At 43.2% G+C, this 18,501-nt stretch overlaps 1 protein-coding gene across 3 annotated transcripts in view; it reads right to left on the bottom strand.

Moving 5' to 3' along the window:
* Positions 1–18,501, bottom strand: part of ARHGAP26 (Rho GTPase activating protein 26) — a 446,018-nt gene that overhangs the window by 141,252 nt on the left and 286,265 nt on the right. For all 3 annotated transcript variants that reach the window (XM_081036347.1, XM_081036348.1, XM_081036346.1), the window contains exon 17: positions 17,310–17,415. In XM_081036347.1, the coding sequence (XP_080892473.1) occupies positions 17,310–17,415 (106 nt within the window). The remainder of the gene's footprint in view (positions 1–17,309; positions 17,416–18,501) is intronic.

Raw genomic sequence — 18,501 nt, 5'->3', positions numbered from 1 at the left:
TCTCTTGTGTGCTTGCCCTAGTCCCAACCCTGCCAGACACATCAACTTTGTGTCCTGGCTTCATTTACCTTTAGGTAAATGTTTTTTATTGAGTTACCATAATGTTATTGGCTGGGTAATGCAGGAACCTAGTCGTTAAGACTTTTTTCTTTTTATTAGGCTCCTTCCTCTCTCCCTTCCTCCCTTCTTTCCTTCCTTCTGTCGTGCGGGGCGGTCTGCGGGGTCTCAGCTCCCGCTCCCCACATAAGAACGCAGGACATGGTGAGGCCAAAAAGGAACACCCACAGAGCCATACATAGGGGAGTCATACCACTATACTCTCGCTGGTGGCTGGGTTGGAGACACAGGAAGCAGGAGCCACACTGTCCGCAACCCTCACTGCTCCGCTTGCAGGCTCAGCCACCATCTTCTTGCTAGCCCCCATTTTTCCTGCTAGCGTAGCCACGGCAGTTATTTATATTAGTGGCCACTGGCTCACTGATTATAGCTGACAGCCAACTAGCCACAGCTGATGGCCAGCCAATCACAGTTGATGGCCATTCACCCCCTGAGCCAGCACCTTTCCACGTGAGGCCGAGAGCCTGGAAACTGCACTCCTGGCTCTGTCCCCACGCCTTCCTTCCCCTCTCCTTCCATTCACAGGAGGTAGGAACCATGATAGTTATGGGCTGATTCACTTCGATGGTGACAAAGTGTCTGAGAGGGACGCAAAGACTCAGTGGCCTTTGGAGGCCGGCAGCACAGACAAGAGAAAGCAGGGGTCTCAGGATACGGCTGGCGGGCAGGGTTAGGAGAGGAGAGATGCTCAATGCGTGCCCCAGAGACAGAGCCTGGGCCCTAACAGCTACAGCCCTCCCCCGTGACTGGGGAGCCCCAGAGCAGTGTGTATTCCTGGCCCTAGGCCCAGAGTGCCCCAGATGACTATGCAGACCCGAAGCTGGAAGGACAGACTTCTCTCTGCACAGTCTGCTTGTAGGAATTCCTCATACCAGTTAGCAATACCCTGCAAAGAGACTCCGCAAAGCAGATGGCACACAGGGCCTTCTCATCCTTGCAAGCCAGAAGAGGAGGCTCCCACAGCCACAGGGCCCTGTGAGGCCAGGAGCCCCTGGAGCCCAGTCGTCTGCAGCTTTGTAAGGTGTGTCTGCAGCAGTGTGGCCTCCGGGGAGCCGGGGCTATTTCAAGGAGGCTGTGGCACAGGTCAGCAGCCTTAATATTTGAGAATAAACAGGACCTGCCAAGGCTCTACTGAGGAAAATGAGAAGAAAAGGTGCGGGGTGTTTCTATGTCATATCTCTCTGGGCGGTTGAACATCAGCAGGTCAGTAAACCTATGAAGAGATTCACCCCTTTGGTTCTTTGGTTCTTCTTATTTCCCCGAGACTCTAGGGCCCCCTTCCACCACCTCCCCATCTGTAGCCTAGCTGACTTCTGCTTAAATCATTTACAGCTGAGATTAGATGGTACCATTCCGGCTCCCGCACACTTAATGCATTCAAACAACACCGCCTGGGACAAAGATGTGCCATGTGAACAATTCTGTGTTTATAACCATCCCTCCCTCCAAATGGAAACTGTATCAGGCACATAAGCCGATTCAGTCATTGTGGAGAATAATTTGACAATATCTAAAAAACAAAAAAAAAGGGAAGCTGTATAAATCCCTGAAATCCCACTACTATGTACACAGTTTGCGAAAACTCACACATTTGCAAAAGAATGCCTGCAAGGATGTTCACTGCAGCGTTATTTATAATGGTAGAAAACCGGAAAGAACTCTACATGTCTATGAATAGGGGAAAGGGATAACTCCTATGTGGCACAGTATTCAGAGAAATGAACTAGCATTTATCTCAAAAAGATGAAACAGTGAAAAATACAAGCTGAAAAGTGCGAGTACACTCTGATGCCGTATGTTGAAATTACGACACATACACACAAATATCAGATGTCTGTATTTGAACACCAAAAAAATCAATTTTGAAGTATCAAAACATAGTTCAAAAGGATACACACTAAAATTCATGTTAACTTTCCACTGGAGGGCAAAGGGAATGGGACTGGAGAGGAGCCAAAAGAGGATTTCAGTGTTAACGTGAGAGAGACAACACAAATAGGATAAATGTTAACTGATTTGAAATATATACATATATATATATATATATATATATATATACATACACACATATATACACAGATACATATTTATGTATCAATATATATGTGAAAAATTACAGCAACACATATAAATTATATATTCCATATATAAATATATATTTCAAATAATTTTTGTACATTTTGTTCTAATTTTTTTTCCAAAAAAAAAGAAGAAAGGAAGAGAAGAGGGAGACAGGGCATATTTTGAGGAATCAGATGGATTCCTTCACATTCTCTTGGGGGAACTTTAAAAAGCTCTGTATACTTCAGAGGCTAATAGCAGAAGATAGGAAGGGGAAAACAATTTTAAAAAATAAAGTTAATACTAACTTTTAGAAATGCATGTTTAATCAATATTATCCTTAGTAGGATATTATATCCTTAACAAGATAACATCAATATTATCCTTAGTAGTAGTTCCCAGAGCTTAGTTGTAGGTGGAAATCAGTTGGGAGCTTGTTAAAACTCTAAGTCCCTGCCCTCCCTACCCAAGCCCCCAATATTATGATTGAGGAGATCTTGAACAGGGCCCAGAGATCTCCTTTTTATTAAAAAAAAAAAAAAAAAATCCTTAGCATAGTAGAGTTAAACCTTTTTTAATGTACTGAGAAACATTTACAAAAATAAAACTTAAAGCAAATGAAAACTACAATTTTAATGTAAAAGTCTATTCCCCTTTGCCCAGAAGTGGATAGCTAATAGTGACTCTTAAAAGAAAATTTTATATTTTGATGATGATAAACTGAAGTCATTCTATACAATGTTTATTTACATAGCGTTATAAAATGTTGATCCTGGAGGCCCTCGATAAATATCCCTGGAATGAGTTAACACGTCTGAACAGGTCTTCGCTCAAAAACAGCCAATGAGAAAGGAATCTTTAGCACAGAGCTGGCAGACCTGTTCTCTGAAGGACCAGACAGTAAATAGTTCAGGCTTGAGGGCCAAATGGTTTCACTTACCACTTCTCAACCAGCCAGGGTAATTCGGAGGCTGCCACAGACAATACATAAATAAATACATGTGGCACTGTTCCAATAAAACTTTATGAACACCGAAAATTTGAATTTCATACAGTTTTCATGTTGGGAAATATTATTCGTCTTTTGATTCTTTCCCAACTATTTTAAAATGTAAACACCCATTCTGAGCTGTGGGCCATACAAAAACCAGCAGCAGGGTTTTCCAAATTCCTGCTTTAAGCAGATCTGGGCAGAGAGGTGGGAAAAGCTCAGAATACCAGACAGGCTGGAAAAGGCCAAGCAGAAGAAAAGAAAGGGGTCTATGGTGGATGAAAAGCCAGTGGACTCACCCAGTACCTGATAATAGGACAAAGACAATATAGAAACAAAAAACAATTGCTGGTTTTTTATTGTTATTTTTCTTTTATTTCAGACCAGTTCTACCCTAAGAGTAAAAGTCACATTCAATTAACTAATGGCTAAGGAAGTGAGAAAAAAATGGCATAGTTGACAGTCCTTAGTCTTACCAGTTGGGAAAAAAGCCCAAACCTTTTCCGGTTAAGTTTTACCAGCATCTCCAGCATTGCTAAAATGTATTCTCCGTTCTCTCTGCTGCCCACTCTTGAGTAGAAAAGCAATGAGCAGAAAAGCAGACAACAGGGATTCTGTCTCAAAATACCCAAGGATTAAGTGCCCCGTCCTGTCCTACCCAGCCCATGCATAAAATCATAGACGTCTTCGAAATTAAAAGAGTCACAGAGTCTGCTCCACTCATGAAAAGTAATTACTACTTTTTAAATAGCACACATGGTCATTTTATAAAAATTCAAAAATTAAGAAGCCAAGAGAAGAAAACCCAAGCATCTAGAGATAACGACAGTTAAGATATTATGGCTATCCTTCTAGATTCTGTTTTCCTTAACTGCCTCGTGCGTGTGGATGTCAGTGCGTGTTTGTCTTTTTTTAATACAAAAATAATCCCCCTTATTTTGTAGATGAAGAAACCTAAGTCCTGGTAAACTTGTTCAAGATTGCACCTCAAATGAGTCTGTAAACATTCAGGATTAGAACCTCTTGCCTGTTGGGCCAATGCTCTCTCCTACCACCTCCTCAGAGAAATAGGTGATTAGCATCTTGGACAATTTAGTGCCTCGTCCATAGCAATGATGCTCAGTAAACTCACACAGGCCGACACGAATGATGCCCCCTGGGCGGTCGTGTTTCTTTAGCTCAGTCCAGCTCTGTCCAAGCAAGGTTCATCAGAGACGCTCCTGATTATCAATAACACCAGAGAGCATAGTTTTTAACAAGCTGCCAAATCCCAAAGAGCACAGGGATATAGTTCATATATAACGTAGAATTTTTGCTACTGAAAGTGCTTCACTTTGGAACATTTTCTTTTGGCGTTACTTTAAAACAAGGCACTATTTGGGATCCTTTATACAGAGTTTATTTAGAATTCCGTTTTGGATTTGCCCCATTGCCTACGAGGCAGGCTTAGAAGGAGCAGAAAGCATCGAGACATCTGCATGAGGTATGCCTTAAGTTTCAATTAAGATCAGCCTTAACTATGACTAAAACAATTTCTGATGGGGCCAGTCATGTCAAGAATTGTAACACATTAATAACATGGCAAGGAAAGGATAACCTACGGTTTTGCCAGTGTTTTCTGCTTCATTAACCAGCTGCCTAGGGCCAGGGAGATCAACCCTGTGAAACAAACAACAATTCTGGAAAGGAAACTCACATTTAGGTGGCATGCAAAGCAGTTTAAGTGGCAGTTCTAGTGAGAAGGGAAGTATAATTCTTAAAGAAGCAAAATGTCGAGATTATCTTTCAATAACAAGAACAAGAAAACCTGACTAGCCTGCTAGCCTGAGATATGCTTGACACGGGAAAACCCATTTGCCTGGTGACTTAAGGAAATGTGTTTACGTGTGTCTAGTTCTGGGGGTTGGTGAATCAAGCTAATACCTTCACTCCATCTCACACTAGATGATTCTGGGTCCTGGGCATGTCTGAAGACGTGTTCTGAAGGGAGGCCTCCAGCTTTTGTGAAGTGCTAGCTCATGCCAAAACAGAATCAGGCATTCTGGGAAACTGAGCTATGAGACATTCCAAAAGTAGTGCTCCCAAAAGGCTAATGAGTTTCCTGGATCCTTTCCACCCTTTATTTCATTCATTATTCCACAAACATTTGTGGAGTGCCTCCTACTATGTGCAAGGCACTGTTCTAGATGCCTAGGGATATATAGCAGTGTAGACACAGACAGAAATCGCTGACCTCGTGGAGCTTACATTTCAGTGAGAAGAAAACAATAAACAAGTGAAATATATAATGGATTAGATGGTAATATGTGCTATGAAAAAAAATGAAGCAACGCTAGTGTGGGAGCATCAGGGCTGGAGGCTGCGATCTTAGAGTTAGAACACACTGGGGAGGGGAGGGGAGGGGAGGGGAGAAGAGGGGAGGGGAAGAGGGCCACTCGGGGCTACGCACAAGGGACTGAGTCCTGGGGCGCCACAGACGAGGCTGGAAAGAAGCAGCCTGGGAGGCAGGAGGAAAACCAGGAGAGTGTGTTGTCCTGGAAGTCAAGGGAAGATGGCATTTCAAGGAAACGGGAGTGAGAAACTGCATTAAATCCATCAGAACCACCAGGGAAGGGAAATCTGAAACGGATGTAGCAACACCAGCAGGAGGCATTTCAGCACTGTGGTGGGGCAGAGTGTGCAGAAGCCTGAGTGGAGAAGGTTCAGGAGAGGACCTGGGAACAGCACACACACGACTAGGTGGCACATTCTGCTGAGAAGAGCTCAGAGAAATGAGATGGTACCTAGAAGGGATGCCAAGATTGAGGAAAGGTTTTGTCTTTTTTTGGTGCTGTTTCTTTATTACTTGTGAAGGACCACAGAAAGGACAACATGTGCTGATGGGAAAGATTCAGCAGAGACAGAAAAATGAGTGATAGAGGACAGAGAGGGGCAAGGCGTTGGAGCCAAGTCTGTACGAATGCAATCGGAAAACGGTTCCAGTGCCCCAGGGAAGGGGGCGCCTTGAGTTGGGGGCACTGACTGCTCCTCGATCACACAGGGAAGGAGGGCAGAAGCATTGGCAAAGGTGTGGGTATGGTGGTGGGCTGGGTATGGCTTGTGGATGTCCTCCTTATTGCATCGAGACCATCATCCAGAATAGTGAATGGTGTAGAGACACACAGTAGATACCAAGCACATAAGGGCCCCTTGAGGTTGCTTTCCAGTGGTTCAACTCTACTTCCAATTACGTGATTGACCAAGAAGATGTCTAATAAATTCCCTTCCTCTTTCTTTTTTATTTTTATTATAAATAACCACAGTTCACTTCTGTTGCTTACAACCAAAGACCAAATCTTTCTTGAGGCGTACGGTTACCCCATTTTCCACTGAAAGTTTGACTTTAATAAAATAATGATCCTATTCTATCAAATCCTGTCCTAATGCATAGGAAGACCTGCTTGCAATATACTAACAAGCCAAACATTATAGGTTCCTCTACACCTACTGCACAGAACCAAGAAATAATGATTTACACTTAGAAAACCAAATTGGAAATGCTAAATCAGTATGCCAAACTGCTTGAAGAAAAACACTTCTATACACGTGAGAAAGTAAAAAGGACTGACACCAAAATTCAAATTGCCTGAATATTTCTTCAAACTCTCTTTTGAGTTAAACTATAAAATGTCTACCAAGACAGAATGGAGATGAATACATGTGCAACTTTCCTTAGAGTGTAGATTAACACTTCAATTCAGTAACTCAGGGAGGGAAATCCACGTGGAGAATGCACTAAGGGGTGATCTGGAGGCACGGAGAAGCATTTTTACAGTGGATGGCAGTGTTTTAGCTGGGAATGGCATCTGAGAAGGCAGTCAAACCCAGTAAGAAAGAAGAAAAGTCAGACTCTCCCACAGAGGGACATTTTGAAGATCACAAAGACGAGTGGAAATTTCCAGACTGTGCAGACTAAGATGAGTCTTCATGATATAACGTGTTGTCCCCCTCCCGGAAATTAAGAGTTATTAAACTGCAGCAAAGACAGCTGCTTCTGAGATGAAATCAGCCTTGCGACACCAAGCAGCAGGAGGGTGAGGGTGAGTAGCTGCTAACTTCCCATGGAGACCAGCCCCAGGAGCTTCTGCTTTCAGAAAGCTGCACTGGCTGCCCTATTCCCTACGAGGGGTGGGGTGAGGGGGCTTCTGCACCCTGAGTAGCCCTGCAGACTCACAGGGAAGGGCGAGGCCTGGTGGCAGGTAGGACCTAAGAGCCAACAGCAATGGCTCTTCCTCCCAGAGGACCCTGCGCTGGCTCATCCTACGCTAGGAGGGCTGAGATAGATGCTCAGCCCTTTGGGCTAAACACACAGAAACTAAACTGCCAAGGAAACAAAAGCAAAGCAAAGTAAACACATGCACACTCAAAAATCTCCCAAGATAAGAGCCGTGTGTAAGGTGTTCTCAGCATCCAGCCCTAAGGGTTTAGCTGGCCAGTAACAGACTGTGAAGAAAGCCCCATCCCATCAGTAAGAATGACTGTTTGGTTTAACTGTTTGAACGATTCCCCTATCTTTCCTCACCTGAAGGCACAGTTCCATGACCCTCCTGCCTCCACCCCGATTTCTCAAACAGATTGTAAAAGCTTAAAAGCTTACGTTATGGATGCTGTACTACATGTCAGACGCTCTTCTAAGATCTTTGTGTGATTTAATTAACTTAATCCTCACAACAACTCTAAAAGAGTAGAAACTATTGTTGTCTTGAGGTTTCCCAGAAAGCAGAGACTGAGGTAAAGGCTTCCACGCTACTAGGGAGTCCCCAGGGGCATGAGGCAGAAAAGCTAGCCACTGCCTGGTTCAAGGACCAATACTAGCTCAGTCTCTGGGGCCCATCTTCCAAAAGGCTGTCTCGACTATCGAGGAAGCATAGCTCCCACCTCCCGTTAGTCAAAGGTTTCCCCTGGGAGTGTTTTCAATACCCCTTTGCTTCCAGGTTGGACAGGTATGGACGCCACTTTGTGCCATGCGGAGGTAAGAGGCAGGACACACATGGTATAGGCATAAAGCTACAAGCTATCAGGCTGCACCTACATGAAGTGAGCTGGAGGTTACACAACTGGTCACTCCAGTGGTGGCTGAAATACACAGAGGAGAAGCTAGGAGAATCTGATGTGCTAATTTAAAAGTTTCTGATACAATTATTAATTCTCCTTTCTCATATGAAGAAACTCGGGCAGAGAAAAGTGAATTCAAGCAAGGTTTCAGAATAGACAAGAGCAAAACCAGGCAGTCTGGCAGAATGTGCTCTCTTAACCACCATGCTCTCAGCCCCTACAAATGAACTGCAACTACCTAGAAGTCTGCCAGCTGCCTCGCTGCAGCTGCCACATTTGAGCTACAATAGATGTGAAGAATTAGTTGGGAAACCAGTCAGTCTAATAAAATAAGTATCACCGATAATGTTCACCATGCAATGAAATGAGGTTGCAGCAAGATAGTGTTCCAAACAGTGTGAGTGGTAGAATCAGTTAGAAACTGCTGTTCAGCCACAAAGAAAGACATTTAATGAAAGCACCCCTGGGGAAAATGCATAAGAAATATGTCTCATCAGAACAGAAATAAATGACATAGAGACTAGCAAGACAGTAGAAAAGATCAATGAAATGGAGAGCTGGTTTTTTAAAAAGATAAACAGACAATCCTTTAGCTAAACTCACCAAGAAAAAGAACAAAAGGACTCAAATAAAATCAGAAATGAAAGACACAAAAAAGAAGGAGGAGAAGGAGAAGGAGAAGAAAAATAAAAAAGAAATCTGGCTCTGCTAAGGGTTGGCAAAGAAGAAACTAAGTCGCGGTCGTGTCCGTTAATACTTTCACTTTTATAATACCCCAAAATAAATGGGGGCAGCCATGAAGAAAGGAAAAGAGAGCATCCTCCTCTTCATTCCTTCCTGAATTTGAGGGGGAACTCCAAGGGTTCAGAAGAGGAAGAAGTGCATCAGAAAACAGAAAAGTCATTGAAAAACTTAACCCAAACAAAAGTGGAACAACTTAAAACAAACAAGAGACCCAAATCAAAGGAGCACTAAGACTGCTGAGCTTTAACAGCTTGAAGCCAAGTATTTCCCCTTTCAGAATGGGCGTTTGATATGATGTGAAAGATTCAGTTCCTTGAATTCAGAAATTTTGATTTTTTTGTTTTTATTTTTTTAAGCAAAAAACTTAAACTGAACTTGTATCTTTCCTTCCCCTAACCCGGAAGGTTGGAAGGCCACAGGAGACAAAAATTCCTGGGTTGAAAGTAAGTAAAGGTCTGGTAGTTAGGCTAAATAAGGGTTGAGCTCTAATTTCTTCTTTTGCATTTCCATTAATTTAAAGTGCTAAGTTGCCTGTTTGCTCTAAAACATGTGGTTGTCCTCTTTGCAGTGTCCCTTTAAATAGATTTTCCTTCAGCTCTGCCAAAAATAGCTAAAGCAGGTCCTTTGAGAATCTCATTCTTAGTCTTAAAAAAAAAAAAAAAAAACACTCTATTCCCCACCCCATACACATAAACCGGCAGTATCTCCCACTTCTAACCGGGTCCTCCAATCAGAAATAGTAAATCTTTCAGGAGTAAAACAGAGCTGCTCAAGGAAGTAATTCTCCCAACCCGTTTCTGCTTATTCATTGATGTAATCATCAAATATTGAGACCCTCTTTTGGGATTAGCAGCTAGTCAGGCCTTGGGCTGAAAACCCAAATGCCTACACAGTAGCCAGGCAGGTAGGGGGCATGAAAGAGTGGGCCAGGCACACAGGCCAAAGGGACTGTTTGGGGACCAGGCAAACTGAAGCAGGCATGCCCGGGGGGATAGGGTGTGGCCTCTATTCAGTTCCAGCCAATTGTTAGCAAGGAGATCTGAATTTTTTCAAGTACGATTACCCCCATTACAAATGCTGGAAACCTGTCCAAATGTTAAAAACAGCAAGGTGTGGGACAACAATACCAAATAGAACACGTGTGGGCTGCTCTGGCTAGAGGCCCTTGTTTGCAACCTCTAGGTAAGAAACAAAGATAAAAGAAGACAGACTGCCTGTCCCCTGGGAGCTTATGACCCAGTAGGAGAGAGAAGATACACACCTGGTAAAGGTGGAATGTGATCCACGCTAAATGAGAGGAGTAAGCACAGGCTAGGGGAGTTCGGGGAAGTGAGAGGGCACTTGAGGCAGAAAGGATTCTTGTAGGCAAAGGCATCTGAGCTGAGGCTAAAGCATGAGGTCGACATTGGCAGCAGAGGCTGGAGAGAGAGCATTCCAGACAGAGGAAAATGAGCTACAAAAGGCAAACAGAGGGAGCAGGGAAGAGAATATTTGAGGAATGGTCACGAGACCATCATGCTTCTACCCAGCAAGTATCCGTGAGTGCACTCCAGGCAGTAGGGATACAATGGCAGTCACGCGGAATGCGAGATGAGGCTGCAAAGTCTGAAAGGGCCCAGTCCAGACCAGAGTTTTGTCTTAAGAGCAGTGGGGAAGCTGCCTTTGACATTTTTTTGAAGCAGGGGAATCACATGTTGAGATCTGCAGTGTTCCAAGTGCCCCGGCTGCAGAGCATGCATTCTGCGGACTGGAAGGGAGCCAGAGGAAGCCGGGAGGAGGTGCTGGGAAGCAGCCTGGAAAAGAGACGATGACAACTTGGAGTAAGGGGATAGCAATGAAGACAGAGAAAAGTGGATGGATTCAGGAGATGGCTAGGGGTTAAAATCACCAGAACTATCAGTTCAGGGTAGGAGTTGGTGAGGCAGAAGCCAAATGGGACTCAAGAATGTGGTCAATGTGGCTTCATGGGCATAGGAGGCTACACCACCAGTGGCCCAGCAGCCAAGCAATTCTGTACCGGCAGCAGTGGGAGTCCAGTGGTTACTAGAGAGAAGGTTCAGGAGCTAGGGTGTAAGGCTGAGGGAAGGCTGCCAGAGAAGCTCACAGGAGCTTTCCATCGTAGAAAGCCATCATTTCAAAGGTGCTGTTTTCTTTTAAATGTGCTTTGTAAAATTCCACAGCTATTTTGTTTGGTCTAGGCTTGATGGCAAGGAAATAACTAACTCTCCTCATGTGTTCAACAGCTCTTCACTAAGGTAAATCTTATCCTCTAGACTTGGGGTTAAGGAAGAAAGAATACTAGAGCATAGGTATAAGATACAAGTTACTGCCAAGTATCCATGCCAACTTCCTTTTATTTCGACTCTTTCTTAAGAACTTGAAGGAATGCTAGTTAACCGCCAGGGCCCATCCTCCTGGGTGCCAAAGCCTAGCAATGAGTATCTTGATAACGACACGTATTTTCACATGAACCCAATTCACTCTGCTTCTAGGTCATTAAGAAAATATGACTACATCCTTCTTCATTTGCAAGAATACCTGGAAGTGCTCAGACTCTAGTCACAGGAAGGAGAAAACAACCAAGCCACTAGGTGCTCAACCCTTGATAACTAATGACAATGGAGTCTACATATTTTGATAAAGTCTCACTTGTGTGGCAAGTATTTGCCCCACCATATTCCTTAATGATCCCTACAGCGTACAGAAGTCACAACATGTAACACATTCAAATATACACTAGACAATTAGATAATGAAAAGAATAATAAGAAATCAGCCAGCAGCAATGGGACTACAGTGGATTTTGCTTTTTGCATGTCTCTCTCACCCTCTACCCCCCAAATCCTGGAATTTTAGTGTATATGTGCCCACACTGCAGATGTATTCATCTTCCCTCCCACACTGACCTTTGGTCCCATATGTCTTGATTGAATTAGCGTGCCATGCAAAGATCGTTCAATAGACTGAATGTTCTCGGAAATGTTCTTTTCCTAAGCCTTGCAGTAGGCACTATGAGCTACCTATTCACAGCTCTGCTTTTATACTGGTACCCATGCCTCCCACAAGTGGCCCAGGTAAATCCTGTTCAGTGTAAACAATCATGGTGGTCCCATTCCCCTTGCTGGCGATTGCTACAAACCAATGAGATGTGATGGGAAGTCCATTGGGAGAACTTCAGGGAAAAGTATCATCATAGGTCTTAAAAGGAGACTCAAAGAAGAAATAATGCCTTTTCTGCCTCTGGACAACCACTAATGTGCAAGGATTTAACGCAACAGCTTATGACCCTGCAAGGAACTAGCCCATACTGTAAGGCTGGCTGTGAGCAGGACCATGGAAATAACCTGAGCATTTCATGAACCGAGAAATTATCCGGCCCTCAGCACTGATCTTATGTAATGACACAATAGATTTCCTTATTGTTTAAGCGATTTTGAATTGGATTTTGTTTTTTATAGCCCAAAGCATCCTAATGATACAGTATCTCTTTGGAGAAGCAAGAATAGGGCTCTGTCTCTCCAACAATACCCGAGCAACAAAGGAACAGTAGCTTCAAAAAAGAAAAGAGGCTAAGATTTATTTCTCAATACGTTTTGGGAAAACCAGCTGTGAAAAGGTATTTTTAATAGTCACTCCTGATATAAGGAGAGTCTTCTAAAATCCTCCCTCACAGCATAAACACTGTAATAAAGTTACGATGATCCACTATGAATGGCATGTGTGGAGATATACAACTTACTTGGAGTCATCATAATATGTAAACATTAGGGACTACCATGAAATTAGCCTTTATTACTCATCTACTCTTATTTCCTTCTACAATTATAAGATCGGGAAGTATTTTCTTCTCTACTCCCTCTTCTAGATGATGAAAAAACAAAGAATCACATGAGTGAAAGGAAACTCAGAAAACTGAGGCTCAAAGAGGTAGAAGGATTTCCATAAGGCCCCACAGCTAGCTGGGGACAATTTTCTTTACTAATAAAAATGCTTTTATGCGTAGTTTTAAAAGAGTCATTTGCTGAACACTCAATTTAAAGCAAAGTTGAATTGTAAATATATGGTAAATCAAAGTCGTATGTTTTCCTCAGTAATTTAATTATGAAAATACAATCTTTTTAAACTCACTGCTTTGAGGTTCTTCTATTTCTAATACCCTCCGAAACCCCAATCCATTCCTTTCAATACCAGTTCTCTCTCCTAGAAAATCCCCACATTTGGCCCATTCAAAAAAGACTGTTTGTAGCATAATGGCCTGGGGAATAAAGCAGAAATGCAGATTCCCAGGCAGTCTGTTTTAGTAGACCGGGGGTGGGCCCAGCGATGTCAGCACCCAGGTGCGTCTAACTATGCTTTGATGCACATGACTCCAGACTGTACACTAGATCCTAGGACCCAAAGAGAAAACATCTAATTATTATAGTAGATTTGAGCTGGCACAACAAAAATATGTGCATAGTTGCCTATAATTTTCATGTTCCTTCTGAGGTCTGAAATAAACCCAAGAGCTCTGTGATTTGGAGGTACCCCGGTAATCATATTTGCTTGGAGGTTTGAAGTTTTTATCCTGTCCCCTTAAGATGTTCCTTCCCTCTGAATGCATTTCTACTTGGGATTAAATCGAAAATGTCTTAACTTTCCCTCCACAGCTAAAGGAAATCAATTTTGGAAAGTGTTTCAAAAGAGTACTTTAAAAAATACACAAAACGAAATGTCGTCCCTTTGAACCAGACGCCTGTGATGCACAGGGCAGACACAGTAGGTAATGAGAGAAGTAAACACTGGGTTTTCCAGCAGAACCAGCCCTGAAACCAAAACTTCGGAAGGAAGCTGACCATTAAGTAAATGGACCAGAGGACAATAGCTCAGGCGTATCCTAGGTTAAGTCTGAACCTGAGAAAACTGGAATGAAACAGACAAACCCCTTGTCCCAAGTTAACTTTCCCTTACTGCTTGATTTTAAAATAGGACAGTGCTGTAAACGAGAATATAGAGGTTAAGGGGAATCTTAGAACTCCTCTGGGTGCCAAAGAATGTTTTTCAGACCTAAATAAATGCTCCTTACTAGATTCAGCAGTGCTCATTTATACCCACCTCCGACGAGGCATTTCAAATCTAGAGGCTCCAGAGACCAAGATAGCACTTGAGTCTGTGTGTTCTAACATGGGTTCTGACAGACTCACATTACAGGCATGAGAGTTTGTTTATATGTAGATTTCTTAATGGTTAAATGAACAAGGAAATGTCATGTAACGTCACAGAACCAAAGAAAATCAATGTTAAGTATCAAAGACAATGTATAATGCTCCAGAAATGATATAAAATAAATACCTCTAGCAACAAAATTGGTTTAAATTCCTTGGAAGGCAAAAAATCAAGTTCATGTGCTCGCTTCGGCAGCACATATACTAAAAAAAATCAAGTTCATGACTATAACTTGCATATTCCAGTTGCATATTCCTTGGGTTAGGGATAAAGATGGACTGAACTTAATGGGGTTGGGAGAGCAGAGTGGAACAAGAAAGAGAAAATGAACCATCCACCAGGAGATGAACAAGCTCAGCTGTTCCAGATCGACCTTAAGGGTTTTGGTTTTTCTCTTTTAATCTTTTTTCTTTAAAGATTCCTAACAATCCTCAGGACATTCAAAAGATGGGAAAATTCAGTACTGGCTCTGCTGGATCCCCATTTACTCTCGGTCCCTCTCAGTGCAATTAAGTTCTCATCACACTGCGCAGCTTGAGGAGCCCGACTGCTTTCAACTGGTCCCTAACCTTCTCCTCTAGCTGCTCCCAGCAGGTGTGGAGGCCTCCTTACCATCCAGTAACCATAAAGCACTCGTGAGCCTCCCTACAAATGCTTGGTGGGAGTACGTGTGTGTACCTGGAACTTCCTCTGCTTGGGACAGGCCCTGCAAGGGTGCAAAAGTTTGCAACTAAGATCTAAACCAGCTTTTCCGTTTAACAAATGCCTGACTGGGTTGTATGGAGCAGGCAGTAAACCATCATCTGAGCATCTGGAGTTACTTTTTAAAGCTCAGTTCCCATTATTTTAAACACATTTCAACAGGATTCTTTGACATTTTGGGGGCATTCTCCTTGCAAACTTGCATGTTCTCTGCTATGCTTTAATTTTTCTGAACATTCATGAATTGAGTTTCTGGACCCAATTCTACTGTGGGGGGCAGCGTCAATTCTCAAACAATTCTCAGGACACCAGCAGGGTGTACGAGAATTCAACTCAATTCTGACACTATCTACCTGAAGATAGCTTCAGATTCCACAGGTTAAGGGTTTAGTCCTACAAGACTGCCCCCCAATACACACACACACACACACACACACACACACACACACACACTCAGATGCAAGCGCAGATTACCTGCGCTTCTGACCGACTGGCCACAGATTAGAGATGCCAATGACTCCCTCCAATGTGGAATGCCAATCCCCAATCCAGGTTGTCACCTGTACTGCTGACTTCCTAGCTATGTATCAGAAGCTCCCACAGTACCTTCCTTGGATTCTATTCATTTGCTAGAATGCTCACAGAACTCAAGAGAAAAAGGTTACTTATTAGATCACTGGGCTATAGTAAAAGGACATAACTCAAAACAGCCGGGTGAAAGACATGCACCGGGCCAGCGTGTGGGCAGGGGTGAAGCGTTTCCGTGCCCTCTACACGGTGGCCACTCTGCCAGCATCTCCATGTGTTCACCAACCCGGAAGCTCTCCAAACCCCAGGTTCTTTGGTTTTTATGGAGGCTTTGTTATATCGTCATGATTAAATCATTGGCCATTAGTAATTGATTCAACCTCCAGCCTCCAGTCATGGGGGGTTTGGGAGGATACAACATTGAAAGTTCCAACCCTCTAATCACAGTATTGCTTCCATTGGCAGCCAGCCACCATCCTTAGGTGCTTTCCAAAAATCACCTCATTACCATAACAAAAGATACCTTTTTTTCTTTTTCCACTCTCAAACTTAGGAAATTCCAAGAGTTCAGGGAGCTGTGAACCACGAATTGTGGATGGAAACCATATATATGAGAAATACATTTTGGTCGTTTGAATGACCAAATAGATATTTCTTATAAATAACAATATCACAATGCAGTTCCGACATGGCATGGCAAGAAAAAACACTGACCAATAAGGGGGAAACCCTTGACTCTGCCTAATTGCTTCTCACTAACACGCATATCACTCTTTCTTCATAATTAGAGCTGTGGAAACCTTTATGGAAACGTATGAGTATATCCTCTCTCTCCAAAACGTTCATAGCAAGTGCTTGGTAGAAATATGAAAACAAACCATAATCTCCCTCAGCAGAGTATCAACACCTCCCAAAGAAATGACTTCATGGCACGAACAAAGGGTGGGGAAGGGCCCAATTTACAATCTATCAGTTCCGTAGAATATAGGGACTAATGATCTAAGTTAACTGTTATACTCTGTCTTTTCTTATGCTCCAGTCTGCAATCAAAAACATTCATCCAAGTCAACGGAAGGTTAGGGCATACACACATGTGGTGGCTGAGGCAGCAAGGGAGTCAGTGAAGCCGTTCTGAAAAGGGTCAAACACCAGCAAGCTCACGAAAATTCAAAACCATTCCAAGCCTATAAATAGTCCTGGCAGGAAAATCAGACCCCCACTGGATGCTCTGATTACCTCAGAGGGCAAGTGGGTATTTGTCAAATACAATTCCTTTATCTTCTATACTTCTTCAAAGGCTTTAGTACATGTAACTTTAAAAATCAGTGACACTGTAGATAAAAGGGAGCCTACTATCCATATTTGACAAATGAAGAAACTAAGGAATTGAGAGGTCAATGGCTTGTCCAGGGCTGGTAAAGTGGCTTGTTAAGAACAGTTAACTCTAAAATCCAGGCCTCTTTACGACAAATCCAAGGTCTGTAAACCCATAACAGACTCCTGTTTGCCCTTGACCGTCACCAGAACACATGACTCCTACAAACTCTGCCTGGTGACCTCGCATCAGGGGTGCTACACTCCTGCTTGCCGCTCATCACCACAAGAGCAATCCCTACTCCACCCCTGAAAACTCAGCCTAGCGGCCTGGTCGCACGGCCACTTCCCCAGCCTACTTTGCAAAGACCATCTGGCATGTGCTGCTGTTATCCACTGCAGTTAACATTTCACACATTTCTTTCCTAAGCCTCCACCATACCTGACGCAATAGTAGGAGAGGCAAACGTAAGCAGGACTGAGACCAGTTTTGGTGCTAAGATAAGAACTTTGTAGGGGGTGAGAAAAGGGCCAGCAATCAGCCTTAAACCTACTTTGCCAAGTGGTTCATGAGCAGCTGTAACATCTGCCTATTTTTCTCTGGGAGCCGATGAACAAGGCTGTGGATTTCAGAGACCCGAGACTCTTGGTTCTCCAGCTCTGCAAAGGTAGAAGGGAATATCTGATCAGCGTCACAGCTAAAGCTGTTTACAAGACAAAAATCAAAAGAAACCAAAGGTTGGGCACTAACAGACTGAGGATTTCTCAAAGGTTTAACATCCTGTTCTGGGGATTCATCACTAGAATGACTAGATCTTGAAGTGCTTTCTGTAACAGAGTTCATTAAAAAAAAAAAAATGGCCGTCAAAAAATTCCAGCCAAAATGATGATGTGGTGAAACGGAGCCAGTGAACTGCACCCTCAAAGCAGGAACAAATTTGGGAGCAGCTGGCTCCCTAGAGTGAGGGCTTCATTTCAAGGAAAGAAGGAACTTTATGCACTCACCAAGTGATAAACAAATTGTACATGAACAACATTGCTAGGGTCTCAAATATCAAAACAACGCCTCAGGGCAACATCAAAGAAATCAAAGGAAATGTCCAGTTATTCTCAAACCATGTGTGATAGCCAGCTTGGTGCAGAAGGAATGGCACATCGAATATGTAAATCTTTCTGCAAACCTGTCACCTAAGTCACGGCCTGTCATATTCGCTTGGTTGAACTTGGGTAAGTGACTGCGTTTGTCTGGGCAATAGAATGATGGCACTCACTACACCTATTTATAGGACTGATGTGGGGTTTACTTAGAGAATGGTTGCTATGGGCTTGGAATTTCTCTAAGAAAGAAATCAAATAAACACTATCTTCACTCCTAGCTAGCTTTCATGTCTTTCTCCTCCCTGTTTTAAGGGGAAAACTACGAGCAGACAAGGCCATCAGAACATTAGTGGCTACTAAGTTAGACCAGTAGTAGTTACCAGGGTAAACAAACTCTGACAGCTTCAAGGATGCAGGGAGAGCCACAGGCGACTGGCATAGCAGCACTGTGGGGTTTCACGCCAGATTTGAAGCTGAGAGAATATCTCACTGCCCCTGCAGGAGGCCTGCCCCCCGTAGACAGATTCCGGTATACTTAGGGTAGCTTGCACCTAATCCTTCTGTATTTTAATACCAGTAATATGACGCTAGGGTCCTGGATGACATAGCTTAAGAATGATCAGAAGCTGTAAAAGGAAGCCATGAGGG

The sequence above is a fragment of the Rhinolophus hipposideros genome, assembly GCF_964194185.1.
Source record: "Rhinolophus hipposideros genome assembly, chromosome: 23".
Taxonomy (NCBI): Eukaryota; Metazoa; Chordata; class Mammalia; order Chiroptera; family Rhinolophidae; genus Rhinolophus; species Rhinolophus hipposideros.
Note: the sequence above shows the minus strand (reverse complement) of the source record. Positions and strands in the feature narration are given on the sequence as shown.